Source organism: Phalacrocorax aristotelis, chromosome Z, assembly GCF_949628215.1.
Source record: "Phalacrocorax aristotelis chromosome Z, bGulAri2.1, whole genome shotgun sequence".
Lineage (NCBI taxonomy): Eukaryota > Metazoa > Chordata > Aves > Suliformes > Phalacrocoracidae > Phalacrocorax > Phalacrocorax aristotelis.
Window position 1 is genome coordinate 1,758,005 of NC_134311.1, and position 27,873 is coordinate 1,785,877.

General features: G+C 41.0%; 1 protein-coding gene across 3 annotated transcripts in view; it reads left to right on the forward strand.

The window, feature by feature from the left end:
- Nucleotides 1-27,873, forward strand: part of MCTP1 (multiple C2 and transmembrane domain containing 1) — a 287,863-nt gene that overhangs the window by 252,255 nt on the left and 7,735 nt on the right. For all 3 annotated transcript variants that reach the window (XM_075078920.1, XM_075078921.1, XM_075078923.1), the window contains one exon: nucleotides 24,848-24,957. In XM_075078920.1, coding sequence (XP_074935021.1) covers nucleotides 24,848-24,957 — 110 coding nt within the window. The remainder of the gene's footprint in view (nucleotides 1-24,847; nucleotides 24,958-27,873) is intronic.

Below are 27,873 nucleotides of genomic sequence, written 5' to 3' on the forward strand. Positions count from 1 at the left end.
ACTAGTTTTTCCCAGAAATAGCACAGAACTCTGCATTCCATATGTTCTGTACCGCTTTCTAAACCTATGCCAACCACAGATTTACAGTTTAATCTGATTTCTCTCTCTCTCTCTCTCTCTCTCTCTCTTTTCTGGCTCCCCTCCAAACACTGGCTTACACAGTATCTTAGCAAATAAGGGTCAGTTAAATTACATGAAGCCAAGATATCAACAACCTATCGAAAGGATTTTTACACAGTTATGTTGTAATAATGTAGCAGTCAATATGCGTAATCTATGTGTATAAGATTTTAGTTTGTCATTTTAAAAGTTCAGGTATGCTTTTCACATGAATTTATTCTTTGAACAAGCTCCAGATAACATTTCAGACAATCAAAAAGAATTTCAGCTCAGCATTTTGCGGGAAGCCCTCAGCAAGCCACAGAATCAGGCCAGTGAGCAATGCTACTATTGCACATTTAAGTGGAGGAAGATGCACGGTATGAGCACTATTTTATTTTACATTTTTAGTAACGATAACAGCATTTTATTAATACAAAATATTCATATCGTTTGCAGCTTCGGCTACTCTCTCTCTAGGCTTTCGTTCTTTGAAAAATTCTTTGTAGTTCTCAGTCAATGTTATTATGTTTCAAGATAACTAGAAGCTTTTATAATGAAAGATAGTTGAGTCAAATTAAAATATGTTTTAAAGCTTTTAATCATCCCTGCTGAGAGGTACCAACTTTGTTTTCAAGCCAAGACATGTTCATAACCCATCTCAGAACCACGCCCTGCATTTTTACCATGAGTAGATCATGAGGAGGAGGAGGAAAGGAAACTCCGATATAGCCTGTATTTTTATATTCTATAAAAGAGAAGATTGTAATCTATTGTAGTGGCAGTTATTTCCTATAAAATAAATGGTGGAAAAACAATAAAGAAATAGGGAGTGAGTGAAGATAAAATTCCAGAATTAATAAATCCGTAGGTTCACTTATAGCTTGATTCAACCATTAAATTCTACATGAACATAGCACCTAAATACCAGCTGTAAATAAAAAACTAACAACAGCTTCCAGTGAAAACTGCAGCTGCATATGAAGCTGCTGTCCCCTGAAAGCTTCGCGAGACTATGTGTACTTACCAAAGAAACGTAACCCAGGGCAGCCCAGAGTACACGGCTGCAGGAGCCCAGCTTTTCAGTGCAGCTTGGTTTCGGCTCAGCTTAGTTATTCATATGGAGGTGGTGATGTGTGTGTGTGCTTTTTATCGAAACTGTACATAACAGGAGGGATGATAGTGTAGGCTGCTTCAGCCCATGCACTGGAATACCAGCTGATGCTGTTTCTGATCATTGGATCACCCCGAAGGCACAGCCGTGGAGTGGCTTTTGCCTGGATACACCTTGGATCACGTGGAGCCTTTGCACAGGAGGTTCCACAAAGAGTAGTTTTCATCCTGCCCTGTACCAGGGCATCGGATAATCAGCTTCGTGATCAAAGTGTGCACTTTTGAAAACAGGCAACTTGGACAGCCTTCTGAGAGTTTAGTTTAGGCTTCTTCATCCCGGTGCAGTCCTGAAACACAATCAAAATTAGCGAAGTAAAGTAAGTATTAGTGAGATCAGAATCTGAGATTTATATCTGAAGTTTTGCACTCAAGGAGGTGTGTGTGAGATGGTCCCTGGGGGACCGTGGGTCTATGAACTGTTGAATGAATTACACTCATCCATGTACGTGGTCTTTTTCACCTGTGACTAATACACTGTGGATAATGTTCCTCATTTATTAAGTAATGCAAGTATAATTCCATAAATTAGTAAATCAAATGAAGAATATATCTTAATTATGTTGGCTGTTTCAGAATGTGACATAATTTTGTCCTACATTTTTCCTCCAACCTTAACACTATTTCTTAATATACCTACGCACATTGAAACCCTGAGACCAAGCAAATGTTTGTTTTCACCTGGCTCCTCAAAAAGTAACTTTATAAAATGGGGTGTAGTAAAAGTGTCTATATGGTCTTCTCTGTGACTCAGGGGAGGGACATCATGACTGTTGAAGGAAATGCCTAAAAGCTTTTACTGATGGGTTCTCTTTAAAACTTTCTTATGTATGCAGGTTGGTTTATTCCTAGCTCCAACAGCACCTGTTATGTGGTTTCAAAAGTGGTGAGAATGGACCATTCCTCATTCTCTAACAGACTTTATTTAACGTAGTATCACACAGAACCATGAGATCTGGGTTCTGTTCAAGACACTGCCCTGAATCATTTGCAGCTCTAAGCAAGCCGTGTAGTCACTGGTACACAGGTATTTGCCAGCCACCAGAATATTTCTTCAGGTTTATTCATAGCTCCCCATTTTAGGCTTCCAAAGAACAGCCCCACACTCCTGTCTTCGAGAGGCGCCTTTTGAACTTGCTCCACAGCAAAGTGTAGAGCCCGTAATACCGAACGAGTCACATCTAAGTCCCACAGAAAGCAGAGACAGTAATGGGTGTGAGGCACAGCGTTGGAAGCCTGGTAGAAGAGAAGTGATGGCTGAGACGTGTCAGCATGAGGATGAGTGCTGCACGGGCCCGGTCCCTGACGGCAGACGTGTGGCTGGCACAGCGCATGCGAACAGGGATGAAGGACCGGCAGCGATGATGCTGTTGGAGAAGACAGTGCCCAGCAATGTGGCTCTCTGCAAACCGTATGGCATGTCTTGGTCTGGGTTTTCAGCTGAGGTTTGATGCTGAGGCTCTCAGCACAGCACAACTAAAAATCTACCTTTTCAGCTAGGTGTGTGCCTTTTGACTTCACTGGAATGCTTGTAAGAAAAACTGCAACCTCAACTACAAAAAATTTACCAGGACAGGTGATCAGGTATTGCTGTGCTCTATGGATAAAGACACAGGAATATGGGAAAATAAATTGCAATGTCTTTTATTGCAAACAATAGGCTTGTATTCTGCGTGCAGTTTGAAGTATCTGTGTGTCGGTAGATTTTATATTGCTCGCATCGATGTGTGGATCAGTGATGAAGTAGCTTGGCCAGATCATCCCGGCAAAATATAATCCCGGCAAGATGAAAGAGGCACCCCTGCCCCAAGGAACTGATGTGCAAAGCTCCTCCTAGAGGAGAGCGGTGTGGAATTACAAAGTTGGCATTGCGCAGCAGCATCCACAAGGGCACAACATGGCATGTAGAGAGCAGAGTCTGACGCTACTCAAGTTTGTATCTGCTGGCGGATGAAGGGGTGAATTTAGCCTAAATAAAGCTTGTGGACAAATAGCACATATAACTAGCTTCATTCTGATTCCTTTTCATTTTGTGGATATGAATTTTATGCATTTACTGATAACTACCAGAAAAGCTCCGAAGGTGTGGCAGTTTGCCGGGGCAGTTTGTCCTCTGAATGAATTACTGTGATCATCTGTGTCAGAAGGCTTTAAATACGCTTCCATTCAGAAAAGGCAACTGGTTCCACCCATCCCAGCAGAAGTTCGTGGACATACAGCTCCTTACTAGCAGATACCTGTAGATCCTAGAGGCTTTCCAACAGGAATTTTGTTACCAGGCATCTTGCCCTCCACTGCCCTGGAGTATACATGCCTTTCTGGGGAAAAAAAAAATTATTAGAATACTGATAGATCAGATGACATCACCTCTGCCAAAAAAAGGCTTTGCCCAGTCCTCCTTCCTGCACTATCTCTTCCCACTTTTTGTTAGAACAGGTGTTAAAGCAGCCCTTTGCTGCTTCGTTTTTGTACCTTCTTGGTTTTGGTGTCTGTTGGCATCAGGTGTGCACCATCTATGAAATGTGCCCGTTTTCCAGTACTCACAGTCCAGCCTTAGAGACGATTCCTTAATCACGGGAGCTTTCCATTTAAGTATTTCTGTAGATTTTAAAACGTAAGTGCAGGGAAGAATATATTGGGTTTCAGTGTGGAAAAAGTATATATCTGTGTTGATATCTATCCTCCTGCTAGCAGAGACTTGAAAATAACCACAGAGACAGGTGACTGCTATGTGAAGGATGAGGCTTTCCTAATTCCTGTGAAACTCTATCTCTGTTTGGACAGTTTATGCAGCTTGGTGGGAGGTCTGGATTTGGGGTGGTCTGGATTTGGGGGTGGGGGGGACACAACAGCAGTCTGCCTACCTTCAGTAGAAACTTGCTGAAGCCAAGTAGCTGATTTGTGAATTCCCACCTGTATCCTCGCAAAGAGCATCCTTCCAGCAGGGCAAGGACCTGCCACCGCTGCTCCTGCCTGATGTAGACTCAAGAAAGGCCAAGAACTGGAACCAAGTGCTGGCAGGGGGCAATGGATTTTTCTGTGGATTTACTGGCTTTTCTGTTGAGTCACGCTCTGAGGGTACAGATGCCCACCCGTGAGCCTTGCGGGAGCAGCTCCGAGTCGAGGGGCCTGCAGGAGCAAGAGCTGGGACAGGCAGAAAGAGATGCAGACATAAAGGGAAAAAAAACAAGCAGCCGACAACTTAGGGAGCAGGGGTGGCTGGGTGTCGGGCAGGCAGGGACGTGGGGAAGGACGCTAAGATCTACGGCAGAAGAAGACAAGGAGTCAGGGAGCGGCCACGAAGCCCCGGGCAGAGGTGGGCTGGGGGAACAGGCGTGGATTGAGCATCCATGGAGGGAAGTGCAGAGCTTGCCTTAAATCTCACATACATTAATTTTGGAGTGGTTGGCTTCATGATCTCGGTAGTGCTTTGAATAAAGTCTTTTATGTTCAATTTAGATATACTCGAAAATTAGAATTTATGGCATATGGAAAAAAAATAAATGGTTGTTTTAGCTCTCTGGCTTAGTGTTAAATGTGACTTAAGGACTGGGGTGGTATCTGCGTTATCTGCGTGATCAGCAAATGCATGTTTGACTGGTTTGGGAGCAGATGAGGTAATACGATAGGTTAACATACAGCTGTAGCAGTCTGATAATGCAGTGGTTTTATTGATTGTCTAACTGAGTAACTACACTGGGTATTAGGTTTGCTTGTCACAGTGCTTAGTGCCTGGGGTAGTTGAGCAAGTTACTTTTCCACTGAGTTGACCCCAAAGTCCCAGAGTCTTTCAAGCAAACTCCTCAGATTTCATACACTGGCAATTCCTTTCCTTTTCTAATGGGGTATATTAAAGAAAATGTGTCACCTTTCGCACCATGTAATACTAAATCAGATCAGAATTCATGCACAATTATGTCAGTGGAAATCTAATATTACAGACCTGCTTATCTCGAGATAGCACATGGAAAAATAAACTTGCACGACTGACAGATTTACTTGATTCTACAGAGAAGTTATTTGTAAGTAATTGAGCTGAGGAATGTATACAGATTATTTTCATACGTCTCAAAAAACATACAAGAAAAATGGCTAATGAATATTTAAGTATTGTTTCTTTCTTCTCTCTCTTTCTCATATTTCCTTTCTCTTTTTATCTTTCCTTGGCCTGCTCAAGTGCTAAAGTAACGAAGTCCAGGATGGGAAAACAGATTTTTTGTTAGCAAACTGTTTTCGTTCTGAAGGCTAACAAGTTTAGAAAAACAAAATGGACACCACTCATTTATGTAATGTCACAGATATCTAATGGCATCTGGGTAACACAGAGCTCGGAGAAAAAAGAATTCTATTGAAAAAGTATTGCTTTCTGTTTTTCTTTAACAGTGTGAAAAAGTCAAAACACCGTTGCTAATCTGAAGCTTTCTTGCAATCAGAAATAGTAATTTAAGATCGATTGCTCAGCAGATGTGATTTTTAGTATTTTACACAAAAGAAGGGTGCAATTCCTCTTACCCTCAGCATATATGGCAGTGCATTGTTATCCCGTTAGTGTATGGTGTTAGCTATAATCTAAAACAATCTAAATCTAAAATAATCTAGAATAATCTAAAATTAAGTATGGAAAAGCTGTTTGTTGGCCTCTAATTACTGCTCAATTAGAATTTTAAATAGGGAAAGAGTAGATAGAAAACCTTTGGAACACCTTGTCTGCTGATGAGCAGGAGGCCAATTTGTGGTTGCTTTTTTTTTTTTTTTGGTGGAATTTGAAATTTGTGAATTTTGAAGTTTTAATGCATAAATAAGGAAATGTCATTTCCTGAAGGTGCTGAAGATTTTTTTTTCCCCAGTGAAATGTTGTCAGTTTATTTGATAATGGACTAAAAGTGTTCAGATGACAGCTGTATGGTCCTTTTGTTGGTTTGCTTTTGCAAATCAATGCCTGCAAGCTAAGGAGAGGAACCTCAATAGCTCACTGAAAGTTGTTTTCAAACAAGACTAAAGGTGCTTTTCAAAATAACCTAATCAAGAATGTAACTAACTCGAGCATAACCCACCCAGCAAACAAAAGCCACCTGAAATGCTGGTCTTTTGGAAACGCCCTATTCCAGGAGGCTGGGACTCACCCCTGTGCCCAGAGTCCATTGGAGACTCCTTGTTTTTCAGGCTGGCAGCCTTTGAAAGGAAAACACAACGGCTTGGACCAGTGTTTGCCTCTGACAGCAGTCAGGCTTCAGGGGCTGCTCGTTCATGGGCCACAGCCCCCAGAACCCCAAACAAAAGCCAGCAGGTCGGTGGGAAACCCCTTGGCTAGTAATGCAGCTGCGTCTATTGATGTAGTCAAAGAACAGCACAACCCCTTCTTGGGAGCCTGCTGAAAGAGTGATATAGGAAAAGTTCAGCATGGTTTTATGTCTCCAAATTACTTCTTTGATAAGGAGCTCGGCTGTCACCACAGATAGACATAATCTATTGAGTTTGAAGAAATACCATTTGCTTTTAAAAGCAGGTCAGCATTAAAATGCAAGGAAAAGTAGAAAATTGTATAAGACTTGATGAAGTATGTAGAAGAGAGCCAGAATTTTGTTGCAGATGACGAAATCACAGTAGTTGCACAAGGTAGAAAGTCGTTATCGAACCCGAGAGAGTTTTTTGGAATCAAATATATTGGAGTTTTAACTTATTTTCCTGCCAATACACTGTTTATTTTTTATTGTCAGAAGAGTGGAGAAAATTTCCTTTGCTGCTGCTTTTTTTTTTCTTTTCTGTGGCTTGGGGATCGAACCATTGATTTTTCCACCAATCCTCAAATTTTTTCTCTGCAATTTATTTTTTGATGCCAAGTGCTGAGGTCCTTGACTAGGACACTAGAATATCTATTTTCTTCAAAGTTTGTTGGGGAAAAGAAACAGTTTTGATATTGAACTTCCAGGTCATTCACAAGCACACAGGAATGTTTTACAGGCTTCTGGTCTTTATTCTCATTCTAATACTGAGACATTTGATGTGTGGTTTCAGATTGTTAATACCCAGCCCGTCTATCCATGTGTCCTGAGCTACAGTGGAGAAATAAAGGTCTTTTCTCCTTCCTTTAAGCATTTCTTCTCCTATCTGCTTCCTTCGCGTTGGCTAAGCGCGGCACCGAAGCCCCGGGGGAGTGAGTCTGTGAATGGTGTCATTTGTCACAAGTATTAATAGTTGTAGGAAATTACTGTTTGATAGGGAGCAGCACAGCAGAGTAACTCTTTGAGCAAGTATGGGGAGAGTGAGTCAGGGGAAAAGGTACAAGGAAGGCAGAGAAGAGAGAAGAAAGAAAACGCCTGTATGCTGTGTTTCACCCGGATGGCTGGGGGCAATGGATGAAGAATTCGCAAGGACGTGGCAGAGCTCTCTATTTGTGGAGCACTTCCAACGTATGGATATAATTCATGTGAACTAAGTCTCTAAGATGATAAGCACACAGCAACTTGGAATTTGTGGCCAAGTTAATACAATTCAGTGTACATTTTGGTTTTTTGCCTCACAAAATAGGCTCAGACAACCTAAGTGATCTGTGTTCACAAATCCTTTGGGTGGAAAGGACAGACAGAAGCATCCGGTCTCTGTAGTTTCACAACAGGTTGCTTTAGGATCCAAGGTTAAAACAAAATTGTATTGAAAAGAGATAACAAGAATTTGACCAAACTGGACTACAAAGTCAGTTGAGACTTTTTAGGGAAAGAGTTAAGGAGGGAACAAATTAATCAGCTGAAAGGCAAAAGAGCAATAGGAAGGGATTTCTGCTTTAGCAATGAAGAAGAAAATGCCAAGAAAACAATGTATCCCTACTGCATGAGGAGGGAAATAAAACTAATTGTTTAAAAACTGCTTAATTTTGGACATCCTTTAAAAATGTTTTCAGCAATAGAAAAAGGCAAAAATACCATTTGAAAGGAAAACGCGCTACATTTCTAAAGACTATTTTGGGGAAATACTTGGAAGTGATGCTGAGACTGTTAAGGGAATTATCTAATAATCTTATGGCTCTACTGATATTTATTATCCAAAAGTCATGGCAAAATACAAAATTGCTGAAAGACAGAAAAGAAGGTGTTATACTTCCATCTTTAAAACTGAAGTGGGGACTGATCCTGACAATTACTATCGGTTTAATCTGTTCTTCTCCATAGATGATAGGATAGGCTTGAAGACAAAAGTGGCCAAACGTGGGTTTTTTTCCCATATTCAGACAGAGAAACTCTGAAGACTTCACGACCAACCCCTGGAACCACTGACTCAGTGAGCATGGCATATTCTGTGCGTGCTCTCCATGGTAAAATGCACTTTTGTGTCTAAAAGCCTTAAACTACTTGCAGGTCATGAGTCTTACCACACATATTCACATTCCCAGTCACCGCTGTTAGAATTATGATATAAATCTGTGGTTCCATTTCAAACCCTGTGATGATTATTTTTTATACAAATGGTCCCCAAAATCAGTATGAGGACCTGGACACCCAAGATGGTTTCTGTACCTCGCGTCATCTTCCTGGGAAGGTGAAGAGGGTTGGAGGAATTAGTTTTCACAATCTGAACATGGAAAACATTCAGAAAGTATAATACTACCTTTTAAAAAGGCACTGAAAAATAAAATAAAAGAGTCTGAAGTCGGTGGGATCCTACCCCATGTTCTTATTTCAGTACTCCTTTGTTTTTTAAATTATTGTTTTGAATAAGGTTGTTTACAAGGATGAGGTCTTGTAGTGGCTTCCAGGGAGTCAGAAAGGATATATTTCCTCAAGGATGGAAGTAAACAGCAGAAATATTGTTACAATTATGCTCTAATAGTATCCTGCTTTGCTTTGTCCATCATTTACCTAGAGAGGGGTTAGTCAAGGACGGGAAGCACTCCAACACTCCTCTGCTACTTTGACATGCATCGTGTTGCTCTTGCCCTTCAGAGACGTCAGTACCATCCCAACACTATGCATTTCTTCTGGGCACTATCAATATCTTTATTCAGAGTTTTATCCTAACAAAGCGTGTAAGGGCAGGAGGCAGAAGTATAGCCACAGACCTGTCACGAGCTTATAAAGCACAATATACTAGACAGGTTACCTGCTGTTAGCATTTTGAAAAGTTTTCGTGCTTAGGAAGTCTTTATTTTCTTCCTTCTCCCTCCTCTTTTCCATGTATAATTCTTCCTGCTCTTGTGCTCTAGGAGAAAATTGGAATGGTGATTAGATATGCTAAATTACCTCCACCATAAACTACATATAATTTGCAGCGTTTAGTTATTGCTGTTGTTTTACAGGTTTAGATGTCTATTTAAATCACTTCAATGGTGGCTGAGCTTTTTAAAATGTTTATTGAAAGTAATGTTTGTAGTAACAGTAAGGAAAATTCAATGTGGAGTGGGTGAGATTAAAACATTGCTTTTTAATAATATTCGAGGTGAATAATTTGGATCTTTCTTTTAATAATATACATCCTTTCTAATTAAGACACTTCTGGTTTGCTCCATAATATTAGAAGGGGATTACATGGTGGGGAGGGGAGAGCTGAGTGCAGCTCTGTCACTGGAAGCAGCCAAGAGGATTTATGCCACGTAAATGGAATATAAAGAAGTTGGAAACAAGTGAGCACGTGGAAGGGTGTAATAATTAATAGCCTCTTGCCATTGAGCAGATCTCAACCCTTCTGACGCTGGGACTGGATGTAATGACACAGTGCTCTGCATCATGGTGTCCTCATACTGAAAGGGTCTTTTAGGCACTCAAAAAAATCACCTAAGGACATGACACGGCAACAATGAGGAGCGTAAATAGAGCCTGTGTGCAAAAAATAAAAAAAAAAAATTATGATTACCAGCTGTGAAGAAGGTGGCTGTCTTTTTATAGTACTTTTCTGAGCAGTGGTGCCCATTTTACATTGGTTTAACTGGGCTTGCTTTGTTACCTTGCATGCTCAGAGGTAACTGATAACTTAGTATTTAATGCTCTTTTACTTTCTTCACCCACCTTCTCTGGTGCAGCTAATTGCTTTTCTGCCCCCTGCTTGAAGGTAGCCTTGTCCTCTGGGGATGCCGAGACCCACCAGGCTCTGCTCTGACACGTCTCCCTTCCCCTGCCTAGGGCAAACAACAAAAAAAGTCTTCATAGTGATGGCCATTATTATTAATATTATTAATACAATCACATTGCCGTTAATAAGGCTACCAGTAAAGAGCTTGATCCATCTCTCTCTGGTGGGGAGCAATCTCAAACACAACCCTGGAAGGGCCTCTGCCACCTCCAGTTGCCACGGGATCTTCCTTATACTCCCTTTGCATTAACATAACACATCGGAGGAATCTCCCAGGTGCTTGCAGGTACTGAAGAGAAGTGATTTGCACACGACATGCTTCTATGCTCCCCTGTTTCTGAAGGAGCCTTGTTAGTGAAATCCCTCCCTCTCTTTCCCCTGTAGCACTATATTAATATTTTCCACTGCATGCATTAATATTTTTCACTGCACAGGAATCAAAAGCACTGAAGTCAATAGGAAGGGAATACAGGAGGATGCCGTGCAGGAGCTGTGCACTCCAGAGCGCTGGCTTCTCCAAAGCTTAGAGCCCTTGTGAGGGTGAAGCTCAGCACCAAGAAGAAATTCCTGCAAAATTCCAAGCACTGACTGGTAGGAGATGATTCTTAAGCTCTTCTATCACATAAATAAAAAGTAAGCAAACTCAAAGGAAAACCCTGTCATGTTTTAATATATAAAGCGGAGGTTCTTGGGTGATTTTCAGTTTGAGGTCAGGTTGAAGGTATTCACATTTCCCCTCCTCCTTGAGAATGCTGGAGATTTTCTTACATGTTTGTTTTTGTACACGCTGTTGTACAACCATATAATAAAAATGAATCTGTCTCAAAGCACGGGTTTGGCAGACTTCAAGAGAAGGAAACATAAAATAGCTGTTAGGACATAAGTATTGGTGTGAGTGACTAATGTTACAGCCATGGTATGTCGTACATTCTCTTAACCCCAATCTCTATAACCAGGAAAAACACAGTAAAATTAACGATTTAGTCGTCTGGGACGGGAATGGTTAGCCAAAAGTAGAATTTTTTCCTTCTAGAAGAAATCAGAGCTGTAGCTGGAAAACACTTATGTGACCCTGTTGGTTCAGAAAGTTTATTGGAAGTTTATTTTCACTATATGGATGAGGTGAAAGAACAGGGGACTTTTTTTTTGTGCATATCTGTGCAATCCCTTCTAGCAAGCCATGGACTGTACTGCTCTATATTTTTTTCTTAGGCTACAATACCAGTAGTTCCATAATTCTCTCTACTGATTTCTTGTTCTCCTTCTACTGCTCTGACATACTTTAACAAAGATGCAAGTATCTCAGATAATAAACAGGAAATGTTTCAGCTCATGTACGTATTGTATATGCTTAATTTTCACAGTAACTTCGGTTCTCCATTCTGACTCAAACTCTAGTTTGAGTTCCACAACAGTTTTTAACTCTGTCGTATTTTCGTTTGAAATGATGGATTGTTGTTCTACTGACTATTTTGATAATTTCACAGGAAAATTATGGTATATGTGCTTAATTCTGCTATTAGTTTGATTAAGCTCTGCATATTATGCTGTCCTGGCAGCGGGCCCCACCAGTGAGTTTTGCATTGTACAGGATAAAGAATTTAGTTTTATCAGTTTTACCTCTGCTGCCTTTCAAGTTCATGGAACATTTCTCTCTACCACCTTATGGCAGTAATTAAGAGTCCCAATTACTTTCTCTAAAGCATTCATTGTTTGGAATATCTTGATTATGTTCATTCATCTTCTGTGTAAATGAAAATGTCCTAGTACTTTCTGTTGCTCGTTGTCTTATTTTTCCTCACACAATTTTCATTATTTCAGTAGCTCATGTCTGCAGTTTTTCTGGATCATCTTTTTTATTTTTATTTTTTACCTTGAAATCAGTACTTCAGCTGAAATTGCCTCATCAGGTTATATAATGGTGCTAGGTCAAGTTAAACCCCTAGTGTTAGTCATTCATTTAAACTTGCTATATTCCTCAGAAATTTGACATCGCCTCCATCACTTACAAGCTCAGCATCTCAGCCTTCTTTCTTTGTGATCTGGATTAAGAAATATATTAAACATCAGCTCCAGTACCAAATTTTATGCTAGTTTACTATTAATCTTTTGAAATTTAGCTGATCTTCTACTTCCTTCACCTTGCTTAGTTACTTTAATATCTTTTTTCTTTTAGGAACCCTCTAAAAGACTTCTTTTAAGCACAATGCAAATTATCATTTGCTTTCCCGGTATTGATTTGACTGGTTTTAAATTTGAAAAAGTTTGTCATAAATAATTTAAAATGTTCTGTGTATAGTACTAGGAACTTCTTAAAACAAGCTACCTGCGGTCCTTGGATTTAAGCCCTGTGCCCAATTTCTTGCACGTGTACTCATTGTGGAACAGCCTGGGGAGGTTTCCGTGGGGTTTGCGACAGAGGATCTGCCTCAAACAAAGCGTTGGTAAAAGAAGTTGTAGAACAAATCAACAAGATGGACAACAACAAATTACCAGGACTGGATGGTGTTTGCCCAGAAGTGCTGAAGGAAACAGTTGAATCACTAACATAACTAACTAATAACTAACTAATCTCACCAAATGAGAGTAGATGAACTCATGGAAGAAAAACCCACTGAGAGTCATTAGGATCAAGGAGCTGTCCTTTTGCACTGGAAACTTCTGAAACATGGTTCTCTGAAAGCCTGAGACTATTCTAGGAAATCAAAGTACCTGTTTGACCTCTGCTTCCTCATTTCTGTGGGTATCTGCTCTTGGCTGCACTCCATTTCTGCACAGGTGTATGTCCATCCAGTGCTTCGTTGTGTTTAACAGCAAACAACCGTGGCACAGTCAGGGTATTTCTAAATATCACACAAATCTGGCCCTTTAAAAAAGCTGGTTTCATCCAGTACAGTTGGTTATTGCAGTCTCTTTGCTAACTGTTGAGCCACAAACTCCAAATGCCTCAAGTGTCCGTGTGCTTAATCTCAAACCGTCAGGCTAGAAAAGCCCAGCTCTTCTAGAGGAAGCACCTGCTCTCTTCCATGTTTTCTTTGCAAAAAGGTTGAATACAGTATAACCTCCCAGCCAGTTGTTTCAATGATGATAAAAATTTCACAACCCTCCTCCCTGTTTAGTTCGCGTTGCTGTGCCCTAGATATGACAATGTGTGCAGATCCAGGAGAAATAAAGAAATCCGTGGAAAGCAGGCACACAGGAGAAAAGAGACGTTTGCGATGTCAGCTTTATTCCTTGCTGTTGTTGGACCACAAACAGGTACCGAGTTTGCAACCAAAGCTGAGAAGCATTTAAACTTGATTTACTAGACAAGAAATAATACGAAGATTGCTTGCTGAAAGTTGAAGACAGCTGGCGATGAATTCTTGCACCGTGGCTCGTGGTTGTGGCTTTTCTGAGTGTCACTGAAATAAGCAATGAGTTTAAAGTTTTGGAAGAAAGAGGGCCTAATTTGAACACTTTGCTGAAAAGGCCTATGGGAATAAAATAGGTTATTCTAAACAGACTGCACCTTGTTATAGGTCACACACTATACAACACCCTCAATTAGATGGCAGCAGCAGAGCTGGAGAAACAGGAGGTGGCGCGGCGCTCATGCATCTGTGGACAGCTGGTGCCGGCAAACCTTTGAAGCTGATGTCATCCTACATGGGCCTCTGGCATTTGTGAAAATGTCAGGAAAGGATCAGGGATTTAGGAGGGGAGAGATGCTCTCCAAGTCTCTTTACAATTTCCTGTTTTCTATCCTGAAAAATAACTCTGTGTTCACAAGGGCCCCCTTCCAACAGGGGTGCATCATGTGCTGAAAGCCAACTCTTTCTGCAGCTTTTCAAGCTAAATGCTGTTGGGTGCCTCTTTTGCTCATTCTAGAGTCAGTCTCATTCACTCATTTGCTTAATGCCCAATATCCACTCTGAATTGTTAAACAGCAACGATTTGTTGGTTTGCTGTCAGGCTCATTATTCCCCGCAGGTTTCCCAGCCATCCTCCTCCAGCGTTTGTGTATCTGTGGATCTTGGTACTTTAAAGTTTTTAAAAAAGGCAGTGTGCAAGTCAGGAGATGATGAGAAAGAGGAAATTGGGGAAATGCACGCCACATGGTGACTGGTTAAAGTACTTGGTTTATTTGTTTCTTTAGGAAAGCGGATAAATTCCATTGAATGCCTATTTTCATCTTCTGTAAATTAGGTATCTCAGCTGGTTTTTTTCTTCTTTGTTTGCTGTATTCAGTACAAATAGTATCGTCTGTGATCCAGTATACTTCCTATGTCATGAGTGCTTAGTGGTCAAGTTAATATTTCCTGAAGAACGGCCAATTTTTGTGTTTCCTGCCATTTATTTTTTCAGCTGTCATTCCAACATTACAGTAGTCATCTGGATTTTGTATTTAATTTTGACAACTTTCCTTTTTCATTCTAAGGCATCTCCATTCACAATCATTTCAACTAAGTAAATTTCATTATTAATTTCTCAAAAGTAAATTCACCTAAGGTGACTGAACACAAGCTGGTAGCGTTTTCTACACCATCTTTTGTTGTAAAGTAACAGATACATACATGCAGTACACAGCCAAAGCTTTTACATTAGCTACAAGTGTTTTTCTGAAAAACAAATACACATTTGTGTAAATATTTGGCTTTGAGCTACTCTTTTTCTTTCTGCTATTGTAGACTGCAGTACAGTACCAGGACCTGAGCACCTCTCACAAAGTTTCCAGCCAGAGTATAATTTACTGTGGTCCAGCATAAAAATGTGCTTTTTTCCTTCTGAGACATCAGCATGCTGGAGCATATTTAAAAGGAACATAGAACAGGCTATCGTAGCGGTTAGACGTTAAAATAGCATTGTTACAAATTACCTTTCGTTGTAATTTTGCGTATTCATGGACCCACCCCATCTTCACTGGATGGCTCAGCTTTAGATCTTTTCCAAAATTTCAGTACTTCCTAATAAACAAAGGGGAGGGGGGTGTTCCCCATTCCAGTGAAATAAGCATACACAGAAAATCGGCATTTGAGCCCTTCCAGGCTTTTCTCTGTATTTTCTCCAAAGGGACCCGAGACTTCTTGGTTCCGTCACGGCCCCTCACCCACTGTATTCCCTGGAGTATCTGCAGGGATATTTTCTAGGTGCTGCTCTTTTCTTCCTTTTCATATTGTTTTGCCCCAAATGCCAAAACATTTTTCTACGCTACATAATTTTCCAAAAGCACAGCTTGAATGTTTATCCAGGGGAATTATGTAAAAAGGGAGTGGTTTTGGAAGGCTCTCTTTTTTCTTCAATTTAATATTTTATAGGTTCCTTAAATAATTGTTGCTAAAATGATACATGCATTGTCTTTGGAACGTTACTTAGGCATGGCAGGATTTCTTCTGAGCTGAAGTAGCAGAGCTGGTGACATGATAACGGCGTTGTGCTTTTAGGTTTTGATTTTTCATGGTTATTCTGACCATCATCTTGTTCACCATCATGGAATTCAATCCCAAACTGCTTCCAGGATGATCCTCTTTAAACATCAAACTCAAAAGAAGAATGTCTCCCCGATCTTATGTATTACTGTTTTCATCTTCATTATGGTAGGTTCATGTTTGGAATGAAATATTTCAGATAACCTACACTTGCTGGCTTAGCTGAGCATGAGGCCTAAAGTTTTCCTTTTCCAGATCAGGTTCCATAAGAGAGGATTTTTGTCTAATCCTTGAGCACTTTAGGAATCAAGTGTTTCAGATTTTCGGGTTTGGTCTTCAGCTCGTGTAAACCATCAGGGCTCTGTTGACCTCAGGATATGGCAGCAACATGCGGCCGCTCAGAATCTCGCCTGTTGTTTTCACGTCTCTGAGCTTGTCCCTAAGAACACAGGTTAATTTGCCTTTTTTCATAGCAACTTGCCATTGAGTTAAATCACTGAAATCTAAAACAAAAGGTTTGGCTTGACTATCCCAAAAAAAGCACAGTTTGAGCAGCAAATACCAATGGTAAAGGCATTTCTGTAGTCCTCTGTTCAGCAGTCTGCTTGACCAGGCATAGGTAGTTTAGACTAAAACTGTGTGTGCTAGTTTGGGTAAGGAAATTTCAGGGGAGGAAATCCCTTTTGATTTCTGTAAACCAAAATCATGAGGAGTCCAAGGCATGATCACATGAATTTTAAGTACAAGATTGTTTTTCTATGTGCTTGATCTAAACATATTATTAATAACTGTGAGCATAAGAGAGAAATATGAGAGCAGTAGCCCTGCTTAAAAAGGAGTTGGGTTTTTTAGCCTGGTAACCAAAGGCAGGAGGGAGGGTTTAAGACTCCTTTCACCAATCTTTAGTGATAAGCAGTTTAGTTATCTTACCAGTGGTAGCAATAAAGTAGAAGGATAGAGGAAGACCACATTCCTCTTCCTGAGGAGAACAGTACCAGAGAATAGTTCGCATTAACTTTAAAACAGAAATCTGAGGATGGGGTCCTGAATCACCTTCTAGATCAGTATTTGACTCCTTTTGCAGGCTCCTGTGGTGGCAGTTCACCTAGTGGTGGTGACAACCTTGAGGTTACCCTCTGTAGTCCCATACTGGAGATGCGGGTCTTTTGGCAGCAGAAGCAATTACAGCTGCTATCTTTTAGGCCTGCCAGGTCTGGCTGATAAATTAGTGTAAAATCATTATCTCTGTTTGTTTAGGTGAACAACTTACATAAGAATTATAAGATCATGATACCCTGTCAACACAGGACCAGGGAAACTTCCAGAGACAGTAAAGTAAATCTAAATGCAGGCTTTGGTACAGAGATTGTGTCCTAGCCCAGTATGGAGGTGATTGTGAATACTTAGTCTTTATCCTCTGCCCAAGAGCATGTTTATCATCATCATAATCTTTTCAAGGAGAAAATGAAAATTATGTTCTACATACATGCACTAAAACATCAAATTAACTTTTACATCTGCTACATGTGAGCCAATGTATTTCCGAACTGCAACTGAAATTTTAAATGACGGTAACTCCAGCAGAACACCATAATCTTCCTTTCATATCATTCAGTGGCCACTGTATAGACATTTATTCAAAGATAAATCTTTAGTGTAGTTTAAACTTTCAGAACAGAGCACTATATTATTTGGATGAGGCTCTTGTTGGTAACGAGTGGACAACAAAAATGTGTGGGTGTGATTTAGGTAAGCATCTCAAAAATTCAGGTGTTTCACTAACCGCAATCCTTCAACATTCCCTTTCTGGTTTCTCTGTTTCTCTCACCCTGACCTGAATGCGGAATTTTTATACTAGTTGGTACGACTTGTTTTCGCCCTATCATCCTTCCATGCTCTTGCACGGCAGGCTTGTCCTTCTTTCAACTAACTCTTTCCAATAGAACTAGAGGCTCTTCCCTTACCTTTTTAGGATTATTAGGGCTTTGAGATTCAACTTTTAAATTTGTCATCCCTCATATTTGTATCACAGAACTCACAGGGTTGCATTAATAAACACATTATTAATTGCAGTTTTGCATTCAGCGTAGATAGAGGGTAAATGCTGTTAGAACCACTGGAATTTACAAATCCAGCTATAAAATCATGGGCAAAGTTTGTTCATTAGTAGAGCCTCAGGACTGTATTCTAGCAAAATTAGTTATTGCAAAGATCTGCTGGACAATACACCAAGATTTCTGTGTTGGCTTCTGTTGGACAACATCGATGTAACAGGATTACAAGAGGAATATTAATGAGATAACTGTCAAGGTCCAGTATAGTTCTGTCTTGCATGAAGTAAGAAACTCTCTCTTCCCTTGTTTAAATCTAGTAGAACAGGGTGAAGGGGAGAAAAAGAGGGAGCAAAGAGAAAAATTTCAGTTCTTTTCAAATTTGAGCATAAAGCAAATGCACCTGGTGGGTTCTCATCACCCCAATGCTTAACCACACAGTGCTTAATTCTTTAAGTTTCCTTCCAAAATAATGTCAAGAAAGGCACAGCACTATTTGGTATCGTTGACTTTTTGCCCCCTGAATGTATCACCATAAACAAACAAGCTTCCACCTTTTTCAAGCAATATATTTGCTTACAGTAATTGTGAAGTGAACACCTCATGAAGGTTTAGCATTAGCCAAAAAGGTATCATGCAAGGAAAAGCTAAGTTTTTGTTCCCCACCACTAGATGGCCCTCCAGTGAAATGGCACGTCGCTCCACCGGCTGGCGCTGTTGCCTTCCTGTTTCTGCGGTTTATCTGGAGTGCTGTCTTTACACTAACTATTGAAATGTGCAGTGAAGGAGAGATCAGGAAAGAACAGATTTAAGCAGCATTGGGCAATACCACGGAATGTAGTACGGAGAAAGAGAAAATAAAAAGCAGTGGCAAAAATTTCTCCGTTTAATAAGAATTTACATAAGAACTGCCATTAAAGTGTTATTTCTCTACTTTATAGAAAGCTTGCAAAATCGTCTTTTTCCCTATAATTATTACTGTAGCTCCTGGCTTTTTTTTTTTTTTTTGCTGATTTTATATTTATGTTCTAGCACTGCAGCAGTTCATTACACACGAAAAAGCCTAATTCGTTGTATAGGTGGTAGTGCCAAAAAGTCACAGAAGGTTCAAAATGATTTTTATCAACTCTCAGTGTATGTTTGAGGAAGAACAGATTGTTGTAATATTCATGCTCACAGGCATGGTGTCTTCATAAACAGTGAATCTTCAGTGTTTTCGTCCGCATGTTTATGTGGTTTCTATTGTGTCTACTTTCTGCTGGTTTAAATATGGAATGCTTACTAGACAATAACATTTTATTGCTTCCTTATTTAATAATCGTGACCACAAATATCACTTCCCTCTGTAAAACCCTGCTCTCTTAATAATTTTGTGGTTTTCTCTATATTTGAAAATCCTCAGGCTGATTTCCATTTGGGCATGAGCATTTATGTTCAGACCTATTCTCCATGCACACGTAAGGACCCCTGTTAGCAGGTAGACATTAGGGACAACATATTGAGCATTTGCAAATAGCTGATAGTGTCTTAAAAATGTGGTGTGGTGCCAGGTCATATGGGCCAAAGTGAAGCCTACAATTTAAAAGCTCGGTTCTGGTTATTGACGTAACCCTGGGAGTCGATGTCCGATGTGAAATTGTGCCAGCACTCTAACGAAGCCTGCCCCCACTGTTCCTTTTCAGGATGGTGTGAGTACCAGCCAGGCCTTCTCTTATGTTGATGCTAAGGGGAGAACATATGCTGGTACCTGTCTGCCTGGCACGCCGTCAGTCGCTATTTAAAATAACTGAAAGTCTGAGGATTTACGAGCTGGTTTACTGAAAGTGTGGAAACTTCTAAATCATTAAAGTCCCACTGAAAGGTTTTAATGTCTCCAAAAGTCTTCTTCCTCTACTTCTTCAATTTAAGAAGTGGAAGACTGGGTGGTTATAGTGCTCCACAAGTGGCAGCCTTCAAGATGGAAGAGTGGTTAAAACAACCTGACCCTCTCAGTTCATTATAGACTTAACGGAGGAGGCCAGTTTCAGGTCACCCCGTGCACCTTTCCAGGTCCTGTAGACCATTGATCCTTACTTCATGATCTCACTTCAACAGTCAGCTTTAAGATAACAATGTCATCCTGGTTGTCCAACCTCTTTCCATTTCCTTGAGCAAATGATAAAATGACTTAACCCATGTATCCATCACCAGGTCTGAAGATAGGGGTACAGAAGACCTGGGGGAGATCAAACACCTGCAGAGCTAGAGCAGTGTTGCCTTACTATCATCTTCTTAGTGACCTTCCCAGCAAGCAAGAGAGTCTGGGAGGTTATTCCTGAGGCCATTAATCCCAAGCAGCAGGTTCTGGAGCAGTGGCCAGACCATAGGACAGTATTCAAAAGCTGGTACCTGCATGCTTTCCCTGGGAGGAACCAATGAATCCTGCCAGTGAAGGGCTAATGCATTTCCTACTGACACTTCTGGGTCTGGTTTGTTAGTCTCCAAAGGGAGGTCTGCCAGGGCATTACAGCCCTGCGAGTGGCTGAGACTCATGCTAGGAGATGGCATGGCTGGGCTCAGCTTTGGAGACCAATTATGAGTTGAAATAATCCGCAGTGTTTCCTCACGGAAGTAGCATTCTTCTACTCAAGTAATAGAGATTTGCATGTTTGTTACTAAAGGTGAGGGGGTGATTGGCAGGGTTCCTCACCGATAGCTGTGGGGCTGTGCCTCTATGGCCATGGGTAGTCCACTGTGACACAAGAAAAGAAGAGCACATATGTCTTCTGGTGGCCAAGTGATATTTACAGCCTGCCAGGTGAACTTGCTCTCGGTGGCTCCATATCCTCTCTTTGTACCTATCACAAGTTAGTCTGGCTTTGTCTCAGTCTCTCTGGTTTGCACAGAGGTGCTCCATAACACCAGCTTGGGCAACAAGGGGTGTTTTTGGAAGATCCATCTGGAGTCTCTGTCTTTCCCAGACACCATCTCCTAAAAATTTCAAAATTTACTTCTATTCTTTCAACTGTCCTATGATTATTTTTTTTTTACGATCCGTGCCTTTCTCTCCCGTTATTAATAGGACAGTTATCCACCATAAAATTCTCAGAGCTTTATTCTCTGTACTAAAAATGTCTCCTTTCACTTCACTTAAAGCTTTTTTTTTTTTTTCCCCTGACTTAATTCCATTAACCCGTTTACTTTTGAGTCTGGCTTATTTATTTCTCCTGTTTTTCCTTGTCTTTTGAAATGTTTGTTTGGTAAATGCAGTTTAACCTAAAGAAGAGAGAGATTTGGGGTTAGGCATGTAATCCTTTCCTAAATTACCCCATTTTATCACAGGATTGGAAGCCTAGTTCACTGAACAGGGTCAGACAACGTGGGTTGTATGCAAGGTTTCATGTGAATTAGCTCCACACAGTCTAGAGCCAGTCACTTTGGTTTCACCAAATGCAAAATATGGTTATGGCTGAAAATCAGTATACAGGAGTTAAGTAGTATTACTGGCCAAGCAGTATATCAATCTGTAATCTACAATTTCCTATGAAGGAGGAGGAGGACGTGGTCTCAGTCTTTACTTTGGGTTCCTTCCCTTTTGTAAATTCAAGTCAGGCTATCAACATCAATTTTACTTTGCTCTCACAGTTTATGCTTAAAGCCATCCCGTAGCAAACATCTTGCTCTTCAGATACCTTAAGCCTGCTGCAAACAAACAAATAATGGAAATTAAATAGTAATAAAGCTGTTGTTAGCTATGTATAATATTTTTTTTCTACTATTTAAATGGCAATTATTTCCAGAAACCTGGCAATTGTAGCCATACAAATGATGAAATTGATTCCAGTCACAGCCCATCTTTCTCTGGAAAGGAAATACCAGTAGTGTTTGAAAAATGGATTATTAAGAACCTTGGTTCGCTCAAGGTGGCTCATATGTTGTATTTGCTAACACAGCATTTTGCTGGAAGAAAATAAGCGCAGCTTTTCCCTAGCCCAGATTATTTTCTCCACAAATCTTTGGAGCAGGAAATAAAAAACAGCTAATAGTTGTGAGGCATGTGGAATTAGTTTAAGCAAAGTCAAGCCCTGATCCTTCTGACCACCTTCTCTTTCCTGTGCTGTTTTGTCTATTCCCGCCTCAGAGTATGTCAACAAACTTTGTTTAAGCTCAGAAGGTGCGGGGGGGGGTGGGGTGTGGAAGTAGTGATTCTTTCTGTCTTCTGAGTCTTTGGGGGTGGGAGGGTGGAAGAATGATTTAAAACAGAAGTTTTCAAGAAAAGGTACAAGTTTATCATGTAAAATATTTGAAAAGAAAAAAGCCTCAGGACCTCTGAACGTAATTGCGCTTGAGTTCTGGAGCCATCACAAAGGGTACTGGTTTTGTTACAGTGACATAATTCTTTTCTCACACAACTGAATTATATATCGCGATAACTTTACAGAGAGGGCAGAATCTGTTAAACAAAACTGAATAGGATGCATATTCGAAAAGCAGAAAAATACCTTATGATTTCTGTGTGGCTTATTGTTTGCTCCTGGTGTATGAGAAAACAGATTGTTTTCATGTTTCTCCAGTACTGGAAGTATGCATTTTACATGAAGGAACAGAGCAGGTATCTCCTTCCTGATGACAAAACCTGAAACACACCGGGTATATGCTGCCCCTCCTCTGACGCCTTATACCTGAGGACAGTAGTGCTCTCATTGCCAAGGCATCAATAATGTAATAAATATTAAGGAAATAATTCCGCAAATGACTTGGTGCTGCGGTGCAGCACTGGATGTGGTTGGTATCAGTGGCTGTTGTTATGATCATCCTCAAAAAGCAAAAATATTTCTTTGTGATATAAATTATTATTGATCTTGATTGAGCACATGAGCTCTTTCACATTGCCTGAGAAACTGGTGGTTTTGCTGTCTCTGAAGAGTTTGGCTTTTTAAATTACAAGTTTTGCCATCTCTGCCTCTACCTCTCACTCATGATTGTTTATTTTCAGACAGTCTGTGTTCTGTAGCTAAATACTTTCAACGTCTTCACAAGAAATCTTGACAGCATAGTTGCAGAACTAGTGTCACTGAAGTCACTTCAGATGGTTAAATGTTCAATGATGTTTTCCTCATCCAATCTGGTTTATTAAGACAGCAAAAATTATGACAAAATAAGTTAATCAATATACTGTCTGCTAATTAAGCATTAGGAGAAGAAAATAAAGATGAAATGCAATATATGCTAATTTCTTAGGTGCTGGACTTTGGAGTCAATTGCAGAGACTGTTGTGTGGTTTGTTATAGCAAAATCTTGAATGACATTTTTATCACATATTTTGCTAATTTTGAAATATTTTTCTTTCAATTTCTTATTTTGCAAAAACACCAATCAAATCCAAACTAAATAGGGTAATATGGCATCCACTGGAATCTGCGGGAAATGTTGAACATACACTTTTGACTTCTGTGTAGCCTGGGAAAAGAATGAAGATAAATTGTCATTTTTTTCTTTGGTGATGCTTCAGTTTAATCCCATGTAACACAGCATTTTTTTGAGAGTGCTGTTGGCTCTGTGTGGATTTGACGCTGCAGCCTGTCTGGGTTTAGAGAAGGCTTTTTGGGGAAAAAAGAAGAGATTGTCAGAGCAGGAGGAGGCCCAGCTGAGGAATGGTCCATGGAGTGCATTGGCATACCTGAGTAGAACCTCACTGGATTATTCTAGGAGGCAAAGACTGCTCGAGTTGCCAGAAAGGACAACATTCATTGATGGCAGATCTATCAAAGAGGTGGTCTCTGCTTTTGAGGGACAAATGATCACTCTGTTTTTGAAAAAAAACCAACACATTTGTAGGGGCACAAAGAGTCTTGATAAATTTAAAAATAATAAAATTATGGTTAGACTTTTACATTATCATAAATCGATGGCTTTGTGAATAGACGTCCAACAGTGCATAGAAACCTAAGTAAGGAGGTAATTAAATTACTTCCTACAATGACACCTCCCCTGTATCTTTCATTTTGTCCATGGCTGTCATTTTATATGCTTTTGGAGCCATGGGCTGCGCTAATCACATTGTAAAGGCAGTCAGAGCTGCATCTTCCATATATTTCAGGTGCAGCAGCACTTGAATATTAGTAAGGAAAAATGAGAAAGCGAGAGAGCACGTGCTCACCAGCCAAGCAAAAAGGTAGATGATGGGGGGCACGGGTACATCTGACAACTTAAACGCATATTTATATTGAATGAGGTGCGCAGGTTTGCCTGGGGTGGGTGCTGGCAGCTGTGCTGTGGGTGTGTGGGGTGTCCCAATGCTGCGGTGCCAATGGGTGGCAGTGTGAAAGGAGCACAAAGGGCGTGTTAAAGGACTTGCAGAGTTGCCATGTATGTTATAGACACGTAAATCAATGTATAAAATAGCGATGTGTGATACAAAATGCCAAATATGAGTGTATCTTCCTCCAGCTAAATGAAATGCCTCTGATGGTCCCAGTTAAGCAGAAGAGCAGCACATCTTCATATCATGTCCCAGTGGCTTTGTCTGGCATTTTCTGTTTCATCCTTGTGGTCTGGCCCAGCATGGTCTGAAGGAGGAGGGAAGGCAAAATCCCATGCGGAGCCTCATGAGCCGGAGGGGATCGTGTCTGCAGGAGACAAGGTGTTCCTGGTTTCTCGCTCAGTGCTTCCCACGGGGAATGTTTACCTTCCTAGTGCCTACATCAGCGCAAGAACCAGCATTTCAACAAACCGCCCTTATTCCACCATTTTACCCTTATTGCTTGAGAGAGCGCACAACCTATAAGGCTGCCACCTTCAACATGCTTATAAACCAGAGACCCAGCTTATGGAAATATAGTTTTAGAAACTAACGCAACGACAAACAAAATGGCATGGTGCTCAGCATATATACTAAAACATACTTATTGTCAATATGCTCTACTTAAAGGACAAGAAAATTTCTGATTGCCAGGTTTTACCAATTATTTTTAGATGAATCTGTAGCACGTGCGCTTTTCAAACTTAACTGATGGAGACATGGTCCTTTTTCTACAGTCAGAAATTCCTGTATTCAACTACTCCTAATCTTTTCTTTAGGACAGTGAAAAAAAAGGATTTATGAATAGACTTTATGCCATCCAGGAGGTGTGTGTCATCGTCCAGAATACCCTTGATGAGGTGGCTTCCTTCGCAGAAAGAATCAAGAAGTAAGTGTTGACACAGGTGCTGGATTTTTCTCTGATGCTGTTCATATTTTTTCCAAGCTGACGTAAAAGATCTTAAACCTTTTCTGATTTTTTTCTTGGAGGGGGGGAGAAGGGGGTGGGGCAACTGCAGTTTTGGATGATCCACTGTTGAAACTCATCTATATTTACTTTGCTTTGTGGAGGCCCTCAGTTAATGAAAATTCTGTCATATTAATATTGGCATTTAGAAATGTATTGATCGGGGAAAAAATCACAACTAAGGCTTTGAAGTAAAACAGGGAATCTTGTTGTGAGGCCTAACAGTAGTTTTTTAAAAGTAATAACAAAAAATGCAGCTTTGATAAAGGAAATCAGCAGAGCTGAATAAGGGTTTCAGATTTTAAAGATATACATATGTTCAGTTGCTGGAAGTGTTGTATTTATGTGAGTTAGCAAAACCTTCTTTCCTAGAGCATATGTAATTTGTAACACCTAATACATGATATATAAGAATTGCCAACAAATTCAGGCCTTAAGCAAGAGAGGTTCTGAGATTTATTGCAGGAAGTTTGGTGTATTTTCAGCATGGTCAGTGAACAGCAGTGTAAGGTTTATTATTTGAGATCAGGTTCCACTTGTGAGCCACAAAGCAGGGAGAGGATTTACTTGGCTTTCTGCCCCCAGAAAGCGGAGAGCATCTCACTCTCGCCGGATGAGAAGTTGGGAGCGGTGCCTTTGCAACCACCGTTCTGCTGCGGGCAGAGAGGGCAGCCAGAGAGATGGCCCGGGAGCGACGCCGAGTTAGAAAACCTTCGCAAGAGGCTTTGCTGTAAAGCTTCCATTGGCGCACGCAGCGCACCTTACAGGAGGGTTAATTCTGTGTGTTCCCTTGCTCTGGGTGCGATCTAGGGGCACAAGGCACCTGTCTCGTTTGTTGCCGGTGCCATCGGCAGCACATCGGTGTTCCACACCTAGGAGACAGTAGCCCCTGCAGGGCGTACAGCCCCGAAATAAGTACTGGCTTTTGGAAGTGAATTTTAGGAAACTGATGTGCTGGGTGGAGGCCAGCCTGCAGGAAACAGGACTATCGTCATCATGCTGTTCTGCCTTTTTTTTTTTAATCTATCAGTAATGGCAAGCACATCAGAATCAGGATGAAGAGGAGGTTGCCGTTTATGCGCTTAAGAGCAAAGTCCCTCATAGGAAGGCCTGGGAGCATTCCCATGGGGACACTTCCAGGCAGGCTGTGTTCACAGCAGCAGAGGCAGGCGCAAGCACATTGTATTGCACAAGTTTTCCAGACAAGCAAAATGATCCTCTGAAAGAAGCCTTTAATCAAAAGGCTGTCCATGGAAGTCATCTTGATGATTAAGTTTCTCTAATTGTGCATTTTGGAAGTAGGGTTTGTTCTATTATGTGCCAGATGAGAGCAACAGAATTTTCTAAACCGAGTGAGACCGAATCTTCCTATAAATCTTTGTAATTTGTTCCTAAAACTATAATGGGAAACCTGTACTGAATGCTGTGCTAACACAGCACAGAAGGAGGTTTGCTAAGTGAGGAGCCAGTGTTCCCACACATGGCGTGTCTGTGATCCATTGCACAAAGCGGAGTCGCAGGAACACGAGCAGACCCTCAACCTTCTGTTCATCCCAAATGCATGCAGAAGAGGGGAAAAGAGCAGGTGTCCCCTGAGGAGAAAGGGAGTGATCCTACACCAAGTGACACTAACATAATGTTCACTCTGGAGACATGTCAAAATTGCCAGGGAGAAAAGAAGACAAATAAACACAGGAAGCCAGAGCTCATTATGAAAAATATGGCTAGCAATTCAGATAATTGCAATTATTCAGTCAGAGAAGCCAAAATAACGTAATCACACTGATTGGGCATGTAGCTAGTGGTAATAATTTAAAGAGTATCATCAGACTATTTAGAGCCAAAGCCACATTTTCCTTCTGGATAAATGTCATGCAACACCTTTGACATGGTGATGCCTTCATGGAACCATCCCATTGAGCCAAGCTCCCTTTAACCAGCGTTCCCGTGGGACATATGTATGCTTTGGCCATCTGGCCTCTCTCTCTTCCCTGCACACAGAGGTTGAAGAGCCACAACGCAGCTCTTTCAAGGCTTGTTAGCTTTCACTTCCTCTCTGCCCACACCTCAACCTCTGCAAAATGAGGTGATCAGCCTTTTTTTTATCACAGTGTAATGTTTAGGACCCTTGTTAAGGATGTTTTGATCTGGGGCCTTTTTGGAAAGCTGATGTCTTAAAACTCTGATGGGGTCCCAAAAGTCCTCTTCATTTATCTATAAAGAAAACTTTGTTTTTATCTGGAATTATGAACTTTTTCTTTGCTTTTCCTGCAATCTCCTGTATCTTATGCCGCTCCCTCCTTTTTTTCCCTCCTTCCATACCTATTCTCCTTTCTTTTTTGCCACCCAAAGCGTTTTTATTTCCTTCTTTCAGCCACTGCTGTTTCATTATCCCTGTCTTCAGGACCAACTGTTCCGTCCCCTCCGTTTCCATAACTCTCTCCCTCTCTAGGTGCATGGGTGAGTTTCCAGTTTTGCATACCCATGCACTTGCCTCTTCCTGAGTCCTGGCCGGGGAGTGCAAGTGCACACCAAGCAGAGGGGAAGGTCCCTGCTCAGCCTTTAACTGCTTGCTCTGTCCTTACGGCAGAGCAGGAGGAGGTAAAGCAGAAAGCCTCAGCAGGCTGACTCTTGTATCTTACCTCTGCACTCAAAGAAGGGAACCTGGGTTGCCTGTGTGAGTACATTCGAGGAGAAAGGAAATGTGTTTCACCTGAGGCTGGCATTGGGGGTGGGCAGTGGCGTTTCCAAAGAGCGGAGCAATGCGTAGGCGGCGGGGCCAGGGAGAGGTGCCGTTCAGCGGGCGAGTGGGGGAAGCCAGGACCTCCTTTCACTTCC